The following is a 12,207-nucleotide window of genomic DNA, read 5'->3' on the forward strand; positions in this document are numbered from 1 at the left end:
AGTTGAAAAAAATACGGATAGAAAATGTAGCTTAATCAAAACCAGTATTAATCTGTTGATTTTTATGAGTACTACCAGTGAAAAGTGCCTTAATTATATTCCCTTTTTCACTTTGCTATGGTGATTGCTAGATCGGCTAGGTGCTGTACAAGAAGCTACCTTTTCAGAACCTTTTAGTAAACAAGTAGCCTCTGCTTTCTTTGTGTTGCTGATTCAGGACTATACCTAGATTTTGCCAAAATTTTTCTTTCATATATAGTTAAAGGTGGTGACAACATAATACAAATAGCCCTCATCACCTCAAGAACTTGGAGGTGCTGAGTGGTTACCATAAGGCTTCTTCTTCTAATAAGCTAATTAGCCATTTGCTCTTTTGGTGAAAGTTGAGCACAGGTATTTTTCCATTACTTCTTCAAGTTCTATCAATCTCACAAGTACAACTTGACAGAAGTGGTGTGCTAGCCTAAGAAGGTTGTATTATCTCCACTCAGTCTCATGATGTACTTCTTGATTTGGAATGGAAGAAGTTGTCCTGGCCTGAATTACACAGGAGACAGGGGATCTTGTGTGTGTCCAGGTAATTTCCCTGTGTTAGAGTAAGAGGCTGGTGAGGATAATGCTCATGTTTGCCACAGCAGCTGCTTTTGATAGACACTGCAGCACTGCTGAAGTTGAAACTAGGTGACATTAGATAACAATATGATATCTCTTCCAGTACTGTTGCATTCTTGTGACTTAAATGGTCTTTTAAAGGGAATAATTATTAGCTCAAAATGTACTTCATGAGGGTGGTCTTCTGAACTTTCCTTTAGAATTCTACTGAGGCATGTTTTTAACAGAACAATTTTATTTGGGGGCAGGGGTAAGTTCTTACTTGATTATATTTTTTAACCTTCACATAATTTTCACATTTTAATATTATATCCTTATAATTCATCTCAGAAGGTCTGTCTGGAATTATCTAGACCATCTTCCTGCTTGCAGTCAGATCAGCTATGAGACCAGATTTTTCAGTGCTTTATCAGTTTGTAGGGCCTGTTGATGTTACGTACTTTCAAAGATTAAAGAAAATAGGAAAATGTATGTACAGGTACAATTTCAGGAACAGCTTCAGGCTTCCTGAAGCTTACACTTCGGTGTAAGAAGTAATAGTGCTCATTACATTGTTTTTGATTCTGAAATAGAGTCTATCATTTCGGAGCATGGGATTCACTTGGGGCTTTAGTTACCAGTAAATTTGACACAAATATGTTTGGACAGAAGGTAAACCCTCTCCTTCCAAGCCTTGCATCTCATGCATTGTCAGTGCCTCAGAGCACATTGAAGCACCTTTTTGTCTAAGAATGAATATTAACTCAAAACCCACTCACTTTAGATTTCTCTGCCAAGTAACAGAGCTGGTCCTTTGCAGGAGATGTTTGAGGCATATGATACTGTTTGGTTTTCTACTCTCGAATAAGCAGTTTGTCTCTCTTCCTTAAAAATGTTTGGAAAAAGGTCTGAAGGACAAAAATAGTCAATGAGCTCAGTGTGTTTCCATTTACTCAAACTACAGTGAGATCTATTTTCCCAGCCTGCAGGACTGTACATTTTGGAAGGCCCTATGATGTGGGAAAAGAAAGGAAGATACTGTTACAAGTCCATTAAACTCCAAAAACGAGAAATCTGAGTTGTAAACCCCCTTCCCTAGCATGTGTTTCCAGTGTTTGAACACCCCACTAACTACTGAATGAATGAATAGCTGAAACTTCCCAGAAGAAGGGGATGTGGAGTATCAAAAGAATTGATCAAATTAGAATTCAGTTAAGACAGAGCCATGACTTGGTCTTTCTTTTCTCAGCCCTTTCCTTCCTCAGCCCTATTTCCTAGATGGGTTTCAGAGCAAGGAGCTGTGAAGGAAAGCAGAAGTAGCAGTTTAGGAGTGGTCTGCTACCCACTCTGTGCTTGAACATAAATGGAAGTAGTTCCTAGTAAAAAGAATGTGCAAGTTGTAAGGTGCCCTTCTAGACATTTTAGGAATTGAGTCTAAGATTCAGAGTTGCATCTTGAGGTTGAATTAATTCTTAACTTACTCCAGTTCCCAGTTGTGATCCACAGCATGTGAATGATGTATCTAATTTACCTTTTTAATTTCTCTATGATTCTACCAATGAAAAGAAAGTCTTAAAATCTCTGCTGTGATTCACCTGTGTGGAAAGCAGAACTGTGCAAGATGTCTGACTACTGGCACTATAGAAGTATTTGCTTATGCACGTGCTTTTCCCTGCACTATCCTCCAACTACATTACCACATTATAGTAATGTCTACTATAGATGTTTTCCTTTTTTTTTTTTAACTCCTTTTACTACTTTCTACTATTTGATTTTTGTTTTTCTCAGAAATCATTGCAGTACTTCTATAATTGTACAGGGTAGTTTTTTCACAAGGAAATTTTTTTTCTCTTCATTTGATTCTATTTTGCCATACATTATTTTTACCTGTTTTAAATATTGCTTTGGTATTTGCAGTTCTTACAACAGTATCTAAGTCATTTATTTACTTAGACTGCCTAAAACTTCCCAGGATAATGGAGGAGCTACATCATCTGTGGATTTTCCACATTTTTCTGAGTCCAAACTATAACATTGTTGAAGAATTCTTTTGAGCTTTCTAATTTTAGAATCAATTAACTAAGGAAAAGTTTCTGTCTTTCAAAAATTTTTGAAGATTCCTATTTTACAGGGAGTGATTTCTTCTGAATAAGGGTCCAGTTCTACAGCTCTCTAGTCTCCCAAAATGAACACACACCAAATAAATTAATATCTGCTCCTGTCAGTAATAACTTCCAATAAAGTGCAGAACAGCTCAAAGTATCAATAGTTTATTAAGACTTTTCTAATTGTGCACAGCTGTCATGGAAACCCTTTATTCTGCTTTTCAATTTTTGTGCAGTCAGTTTTTGTGGGCTTTAAGGTCAATGAAGGTGATTAAATGTTGCAATCTTTTGTATCATTTGCTCATACTTTCTTGCTCAGTTGAAGGTAGCCTTTGTTTCAGGAAGTTTTTACTGCAAATCATTGCTGTTATTTTTTGGACTTGACCTCCATGGTTTTTCTATCTCCTGTGTATGGACTCAACTTTGTGTTTTAGTCCTCTTCATGTCTTTTCAGAGCTTTTATTTTCCCAGTCATTTTCAGCTAGTGTTTAGGAATGAAGACTTCTCTGCTCAAATATTTCACTTGTGCCTTATTTTCTCCTACTGCTTCTTCTTTATTTTCCTCTCTAGGGCTAGAATCTAGTTAGTTTTTACAGTTAGTTTTTATATATTCCAATATAGCCAGCTTGAAGGAATGCCTTTGCAGAATGATTTTACTTCAACAGCAGTGTTTTATTCACAGTAACTTCAAATGTGGTTGGTGTCCCAGCACTCTTTTCCAGGAGCTATTGGCTCTCTGCTTTTGCTTTTCATGTAATTCAGCAGTGGTTTTCGTTCTTTGTAGACTGTTCCACAATGACAGTGTACAGATTTCCAGTTTCCTTGACAACTCTACTGTAATAGCAATGAGAGGAAACAAAACATTTTATATATACTAAAGCTACATGAGGGAAAATGTTTCTGTGTGTAGACATTTCTACGTGCAGTATAATTTGCTGAATGGAAGTAGTAATTACTGTATCTGTAGCTCTGATAATGCTTCATGAGTTCTGTAAACTAGTATAATTGATATAATGTAGTTAACTAAATAATTGCTTCATTTAATCCTACTTCTAGTGCAACCATGGTGCCTACCCTTAGGAGATGGCAGAGCCTAATGCCTGGCACTCTTTTTACAAGCAACACTTCTCTAGGGCTCCAGAAAACATTGCTGTTATTTCTACTTATACATACTTTCCTTGAGGAAATGAGAAGAACTCTTTGCAAGGACCAGTAGTGATAGGACTAGGGGCAATGATTTTAAATTAGAATAGATTTAGATTGGGTGTTAGGAAAAAGTTCTTTACCATGAGGTTAGTGGAAAAATGGAACAGGTTGCCCAGAGAGGTAGTTGAGGCCTCATCCCTGGAGATACTTGAGGTGAGGCTCTGAGCAAAGCAAAGATATATTGCCAAGGAAGATTTATCATGTCTTTCCTTTATGAGAAGAGGCTGAGGGAATTGAGAAAGTCTGTTTCGGAGAAGATGAGACCTTATTGCTCTAGACAGCTACCTGAAAGGAGGTTGTAGGGAGGTTAGGAGCTGGTCTCTTCTTTCCAATGAATAATGATAGGACTAAAGGAAATGGCCTAAAGTTGCACCAGGGGAGGCTTAGACTAGAAATGAGGAAGAATTACTTTACTGAAAGACAAGGTAGGTGTTGGAATGGAGTGCCCAGGGAGGTGGTGGGTTCACCATCCCTTAAGGTATTTTAAAACCATGTAAAAGAGGCACTTCAGGACAAGCCTGAGTGGGTGATGCAGATATTGATACGTATTTTTATTTATTTTACTGCGGAGGGATGTTGACAGTTGGACAAGGTGATCTTAGAGGTCTTTTCCAACTGTGACAATTCTGTGATTCCTTTTGTACCTATCCGTAGGACATGTTCAGAGCAATAAGTAAATGAAAGACCACGTAGAGTGCAGAAAGTTATAACCCTTTCAGGCCCGGTTTTCTTCCCTGTTCCATCTGAATTGGTGTTATTTTGTAATCCACCCCTAAATACTTCCTGCTAGCTGGGGCAGTGCATGGCCTATTCCAAACATCATCAAAAGCTTTATATTGCACCTTGTGAATATTCCTTATTGTTTAGTCCAGAGCAGAACCAATTTTGGTGTGAATACTTAACTTGTTATGTATAAATGTTTCTTGCAGCCCAGGAAAAGCAGAGCAGGAGGGTTGCCAGAGAGTAGGCTCTACAATTCCAAAATGCATCAGGAACATCTGTTGTCATCACTGAAGAAAGTCTGTGTGTGATCTTATCTGTGATGGCATGTCTGAAATGAGTTTTAGGATATGCAATTATTTGAAAAAGATTCTTCCTTATTTCCTGACAGAGCTCGTGTTGTGACTGCCAAACTAAATAGACTCTGTTTCCTCTTAACTGTGAATAATCAGAGCTGGCAGCTATTAAGCAATTAAGGTATTTGTGGTGGGTGCCCCCCACTCAACCACTCTCTCACCCTCCTCAACAGAACAGGGAAAGAAAACAAGACAGAAAAGCTTATGGGTTAGGATAAAGACAGGGAGAGCACTTACCAGTTACTGCTAATGGGCCAATGGCTTGTGGAAAATTAATTTAATTTATTGCCAGTTAAAATAGAGTGGAATGATGAGAAACAAAGTTGAAAATTAAAACACCTCTTCCTCAACTTCACTTCTTCAGACCCAAATCTTCAACTTCCTCCGAGTTCAGGGAGAAGGGATTGGTGGTTGTGCTTGGTCCATCACAGTTCCTCTGCAACTCCTTCCTCTTCACACGTTGCCCCTGCTCCAGCATAGGTCCTTCCACAGGCTGCAGTCCTTCAGGATAGAACTGCTTCAGTGTGGGCATCCACAGGCTGCAGTGGAAATACCTGCTCTGGTGTGGTCCTTTCCACAGGCAGCAGGTGAATCTCAGCTCTGGAGTCCTCCTTTGCTGACTTCAATGCTTGCAGGGCTGTTTCACACACTTTTGCTCACTGCCTGTGCAGGATTTTTTTCCCTTTTTAGAATTTGTTTTCTCTGCAATTTAAGACCTCCCTGCAGTTTCCCTCTGCCAACATCTTGACACTTACATACAATATTGACAGTAAAGAGTTCACAAGAGTGGAACCAAAGTCTGATGGGGTGTGTATGAAAGCAAAACCATGGTTTGTTGAGTCTTTTGACAGTGCAATGAACCTAACAGACCAGACTAATAAAATTGGAAGAAAATGGAAGAAGCCTGAACAAGTCAGTTGTAATACAAAACAACTAAACTGTTAAAATACTGAGGTGTAAGATAATATAACTATCAAGAGAATATTTATATCAAATATAGAGGAAAGAGAATGAGGAAAAATTAAATCTTGTACATTTAGTGCAGAGACTGTTTGATATTTTGGTAATAATGTGTATGAAGCTCTTAAAAAAACAAACAACCCCCCCCCCCTAGGAATTTAATTTCAAAAAAGATAATACTCCTAAAAAAACCAAAAAGTGCCTTTTGTCTTGAAAAGCAAAAAAAAAAAAACCCCAACAATATTACTGTGTAATAAATCTGATGACCCTCCAGCTATCATTTACAATAGATCCAGAGAGAAATGGAGGAGGTGGGAAAATGTATTGTATTACTGAAGGCTACCTGTTTTAGCTGGGACCTTAGAATGGAAAACTGAGGTTATGTCCCTGCAAGAATGTAAGATAAAAATAAGGCTCGTAGTAAAAGACAGTTTTGTATCACTAACAGAGGAACAAAAAGTTTGCGTAACAAAGACACTAGAACTAGCCTAAAGTTGGATGTAATGTAGGCTACAGCTCATGTAGGATTTGCTTCTTCCCAAAGGCAAATGGATACATTCTATGGTAAGCAATGACATATTTATCTTAAGAAGAAAACGGAGGTTGCACAGATTTATTGTTCTTGACTTTTAAAATTGGTGGGTCCGAAAAGCAGCCTAGATGGGATCAACCTTTAACTTAGACTATATCCTCTTTCCCTTTCATCCTCCATTTGCCCCGATTTTGGCAGTATTCCTGGTCAAGTACCAAAGTTGGTGTGACCAAGCATTCCAGCCTGCATACTGGTTGGTTCAATGGGTAACTTCCAGAACACGTAGGCCCTGACTCAGGCTGTCTACCTGCTTCCATTTTGTCTTGCTTATGCCTGATGTTTGCTTGGTTCTTCTTTTGTTAGTGGTTTTTATCTTACTAAAAAGTAAAACTTTGTATGTGCTGCCTTTTCTCTTCATTATTTTTCCTGTTATTCTTCCTCCTTTGACCATCATAACCATATGCAGCATGTACCCCAGACAGACCTAGTTTTTTCCATCAACATACTCTAATCAGTTCAGATAGGTGAACCTGTGTCAAATGAATTTCAGAGCAGCCTAGAATGGTCCAAGATGTCATATTTGCTCTCCAAAGACAAATATACAAGATGTGTGGGTCTAAACACTGCTTACAAATACCCTCATCAAATTTCCTTTGCAAGTGCTCTCGTGTAAATATCACCCCTCATTTCCCCATCACTGGCTACCTACCCTGTCTGTTTCAAGATATGGTGTGAAAATGATTATTTTTTTTTAATTCCAATACAGGTTACTCAGAAACAGAAGCTCAGCCAGAGGGGTTCCCTCTGGGAAGTTGGCTTGGATAGGAATGACAACTAGATATCCTGCTAGCTGCATCTCTTCAAAAATTGTTACTTACCATGTCTTTAGCCAAATAGTACTTGTTGCTGGCACCACTAAAAACAGTCTGTATAGAATATTGCTGTATAAACCATCTGTCCACTGCTTTCCTGCTGATCTCACTTCTGTGCAAGGATATGTTGCAAAATGCTCTTGTAGAAGCCTTGCTTACTGAGATCTCATGTAAGAAAAGTAACTTTCTGCAGGTATCTGTGGAAAACATGATCTGCCAAAGACGAAGATGGTGTCATGGGTTCATCTCATGGAGAAAGTTAACCAAAGAGGGGGCTTTCCACATTGCCACTGGCTTTGTTTGTGCAGCTAGCAGTAATATTAAAAATATATGTGAAGGAATGGGATATAGTCTTGGAATGTTGCCTGGCCTTTAGGTGACTTTAAGTTTTCTCTTTTTGGTCTGAAATCAACATAGCTTGGAAGATTTAAGGATGTATGGAGTAATTTTTGATTGTCTTTAGCACAGAGGTCAGTATCAGACAAGATCTTTGCTGCCCAGATAGGTGCATGACCAAATAGCTAAAACTTAAAACATTCTATAGGTGGAAAAACAGACACCAAAGGAAGGTGTGCATGCTTGCAAGAGTTTTGGAACATGCTCTTTTGGGAAGTTGGAGTCTGTGAGGATATGAGTTACTCCACTGGATTTTAATATTTGAGTTGTCTGGGAATTTTCACATACCACTCTCAATCTTCATTTATAGTCTGGCCTGGTAGAACAAAGAGGCCAGATTTTCTATAGTGCAGTATTTTAACCAAAGGAAGACAAACACTGTTAGTTTAAGAAGACCCTTTGTGCAGTTTAGCTGGAGAACCCTGCTTTGGTTTGGTTCTTTAATTGTCTTGCAGAATATTCTTCAACTTGGAGCCCAGGTAGTTTTAGGTATGGCTTCCAGATAAACTTTTAACTTTATGGGCCCTGCCAATCTCTGCCATATAGCTTTTCCTAGTGACCTTTGGTGAACCAAAACTAACCATACAGGCATAAATCCTAAGATCACCTCCAAGGGATGTGTTCTCACCCCAGAATGTAGATTGAAGAAAGGTCCTGTTCTGTGCAGGCATTCAAATAGCCTGGAGCTCTGTGGGCTGATGCTTGTCATCTTTCTTGTCTCTCTTCCAGGGCCTAAAGCTCTGGTCAGTAAAATTGACAGGTGAAAAATCTTCATCTATTCAGTGTTCTGTGATTTGCATTTGCTGTCAGGTGCTGGACAACAACCACAGGCAGTAGCCCCTGGCCTAAGTTGCATACTTCATTGTTGGTACATGTTGCAAAAAAGACAGGGAACAATGAGTAATCTTTACAGAGGCTTATAAAGACTCATGGGATGGGTCTTATGGCTGAGAAACCTCACAGAACATACATTGTGGGTGGGTACTAGTTGGTTTGAAGGTGTCATAAGGCATTATAGAGTAGAGAAAAGGCAAAATGCTCCATTTCTGAAACACCTGTGCAGTGATGCTGAGAAGCCAGGTAGCTTCTCAGATAGATAGAGCGATGTAGGTGAGATTACTGCAGGCCTTTTACTAATGAGATTGGAACTTGGTAATGCTTACTATCAGTAATTGAAATTAATCCAGTGAAGACTTTGCAAATCCTTGGCAGATTTGCCTTGAAATTGAGAAAGTAAGGAGGGAGGGCAGAGAGGAAGTTGACAAAAAAAAAAAAAAAAAAAAGCCTTAGCAATGAGAGGAAAAAAACCCACTGTAATAGGAGAGTTTCAAAAATAGAAAAAAGACATGAAGGAAAATATTTGCCTATAAAAGCAAAAAGGAAGCAGAGGAGAACATGAGAAGATATAGATAACTTTCAGATAGTTATCTTCCCCTGTTGTTTTTTTTCAGAATTACTTTTATACCATTGGAGGTATACATAAACGCACCTGGAAATTAAGGCAAGCATTTAGCTCTTCATACAAAAAACATTCACTGGTTGGAATTTATTTTTGTCTTACAGATCCACAAAGACTCACCCTGGGCCAGTTGTACATTTAAGTGACAGCCCAAGAGATGAGGGAAAAGTGAGTACAAATAATATTTGTAATAATTGCAACATTTCATAGCCTTTATTTGCCTTGATAGCTCTTTATTTTTGCTTACTTACTAATTTTATAACCTGCTTTCTTTATGTATTTGCAAGGTCAGTTTTACTATTTTACAGTTTTTAAGAAACAAAGTCTCTTTTTACCATTTTAATGAGTAAAAATCTATGATACAGACAGCATAATGTACTTTGAAACAGTCAAAATTGTACCTGATTAGATAAAGTTGAGTTTTGATTAAGTAAGAATTAACTAAAAACTGTATCGTTATTTCAGTATTTGGATAAACATGCCATTATAAAGTATGATGGTAAGCTTTCATAAGAAAATAAGTCTTCTGTTATACAAAACCAGTAATGATAGTAATGCACGTTTGGAACCAAGCTGAGACTAGCAAGGAGTTGTCAACAAATGGAAGCAAAACCTATAGTCAAAGCATCAGGATGCAATATCTGAGTTGACTTCACCTGGGTGGTAGCTTCTTCAGAATGGAATTTGGTAGCCACAATAGCAATTTTATTACAGCTTTCTTACTTATCTGTGTCTACTGGATTTTTGAGCGTTTTACCTGCATGGAAGGGACGTTTAACTGTCTCATAAATTTGGATCACTTTTACTCGTTGCATTTAGGTATTGATAAAGGACTGCAACTTTTTGACAGTGTGCCTCAGGTATCAGCTGATGGTTATAGTAAACTAGCAGCAGTTTGAATTTCTGATACTGACATGGGAAACACTATAACAGAATCATAGAATGTCAGAAGTTGCAAGGGATTTCCGAAGATCATTGAGTCCAGCCCCCCTGCCAGAGCAGGACAGGACTAGGGCTGGTCACTCAGAAATGCATCCAGAGGGGTCTTGAAAGTCTCCAGAGAAGGAGACTTCACAACCTCTTTGGGAGCCTGTTCCAGGCTCTGTAATGCTTACAGTAAAGAAATTCTTCCTCATATTGAGGAAGAACTTCATTGCTCTATCTTGAATCTGTTGTCCCTCGTCCTGTCTCAGGGCAGAAGTGAGAAGAGGTTGTCCCTTCCTTCCTGATGCTCAGTTCTCATATATTTATACACATTAATTTGATCCCCTTTCAGTCTCCATACTAAAAAGCCCCAGGTCTCTCATCCTTTCTTCATAAAACAGGTGTTCTAGTCCCTTAATCATCCTTGTAGCCCTCTGTTACCATCTCAAGTAAATCCCTGTCCCTCTTGAACTGGGGGACCCAGAACTGGATCCAGTTCTCTAGGCAAGGTCTCACTAGGTCAGAGTAGAAGGGGAGAACCTTCTACCAGCTCAGTCCCTCGATCTGCTAAAATGAATATGGGTATCTAGAACACTGCTGATGAATACATCTGGGCTTCATTTGCATTATCTGTCCCTGGACTTATCCATATCATAAGGTGAACTATGTGCAAATGGTGCACTTGTCAGCTAGCCCTTTAACAAGTTGGGCTGGATCTCAAGGCCTTTTTGGAAGAATCACAATAGATCAAACATTTTAATTACTTCATTCAGCAAGTGAAGTAATTAAATGCTATGAAGCGTAGTCTTTTAGCCTCAAACCAAAAGCCATCAAGTAATGCTATTTAACTACATATGGCAAAATGCCTGATAAAAATAAAGATTTATTGATGAGGCATGACCTTTGTTCACTGGCTGCAACAGAAGCTGTTGAAAACCTACCAAAGGCATACAGTGTAAGGAAAAAGGATGCTGTACTAAAAGAAAAAAATGGTCTTGTGAGTGAACATCTCTTCCAGGAATGTCATGGACCATGTCCAACAGAAACTTAAAAGATGGAAAGACGGAAGATGAAAAGGTTTCAAAAAAGGAGAACTTGCTTATAAATACAATTGTGTGTTACTCAGAGGGTACACTGGAGACATCTGGACACTGATGAAGTACTAGCATACATCACAGCAAAATTAGATACATCCCTATGAAGAAACAACATTGGCTATTTATGAAGAGAAAGAGTAGAAAATATAAGCCATACTGAAACCATCCCAGTGTATATCACTGATAGATTGAATTTAAAAAAAAAACAACCTCCTGCTAACAAAATACTTGCAGATTTGCAGAATGTGGAATTGATAGTGTTTGGTGTTTACAGGAAGATACCAGTAAAAGGTACACACAGATGTAAGAGAAGATCCAAACATTCAATCAAAAGGCATAGCTCCAGATGAAAAAGCCAGGAGTAGAGAAAAAAATTAAACTTTAAAAAAAAAAAAACAATCCTAAAAGATTTTAAAATGTAAACTAAATTTTAATTTTTTTATAATTAAAATTATTTTTAACATAAAAATTAGTTTTTAAAATTCAGCTAAATCTTTCAATTTAATCTCAATCTTTGATTGAATTAATGAAGGATAAAACAATCTTTCTACTGAATGGGGAAAACTGGGGAGGAGGAGAGGAAACAACAAACCAAAAGTACAAAAAAAGCCAGCCAAACAAAATGTTTGGGACTTCTGTTGTTCAGCATATTCTTAAACAACCTAGAAAAGAGAGTAAGCAGTGCTGTGATCAGGTTTGCTGGACTTGAAGAGGCTGAGAAAATCAGCAGTAAAATGGAAGGTTAACTACTGTATTTCCTAAGTACTCCATGGAAGTGATGGGAAGTGATATATATGTGGGAAAATACTTCTGGCTTTATATATAAAACAATGGGTCTGAGCTGATCATTAGTGTCTGGTATGGTGAGCTTCAAATGGAGATTGATATTTCAGTAAAAGTCAGCTCAATGTTCAGTAGTGACCAATAAAGAAAACCAAAATTAGTCATTATCTGCCAAAGAACAGAAAACAAAACAGGGCTATTGCTAA

General features: G+C 38.1%; 1 protein-coding gene across 4 annotated transcripts in view; it reads left to right on the forward strand.

The window, feature by feature from the left end:
• STXBP5L (syntaxin binding protein 5L) overlaps positions 1–12,207 on the forward strand; it is a 189,862-nt gene that overhangs the window by 91,492 nt on the left and 86,163 nt on the right. For all 4 annotated transcript variants that reach the window (XM_071760679.1, XM_071760670.1, XM_071760689.1 and 1 more), the window contains one exon: positions 9,302–9,365. In XM_071760679.1, the coding sequence (XP_071616780.1) occupies positions 9,302–9,365 (64 nt within the window). The remainder of the gene's footprint in view (positions 1–9,301; positions 9,366–12,207) is intronic.

This window comes from Heliangelus exortis, chromosome 1 (genome assembly GCF_036169615.1).
Source record: "Heliangelus exortis chromosome 1, bHelExo1.hap1, whole genome shotgun sequence".
NCBI classification, from domain to species: domain Eukaryota; kingdom Metazoa; phylum Chordata; class Aves; order Apodiformes; family Trochilidae; genus Heliangelus; species Heliangelus exortis.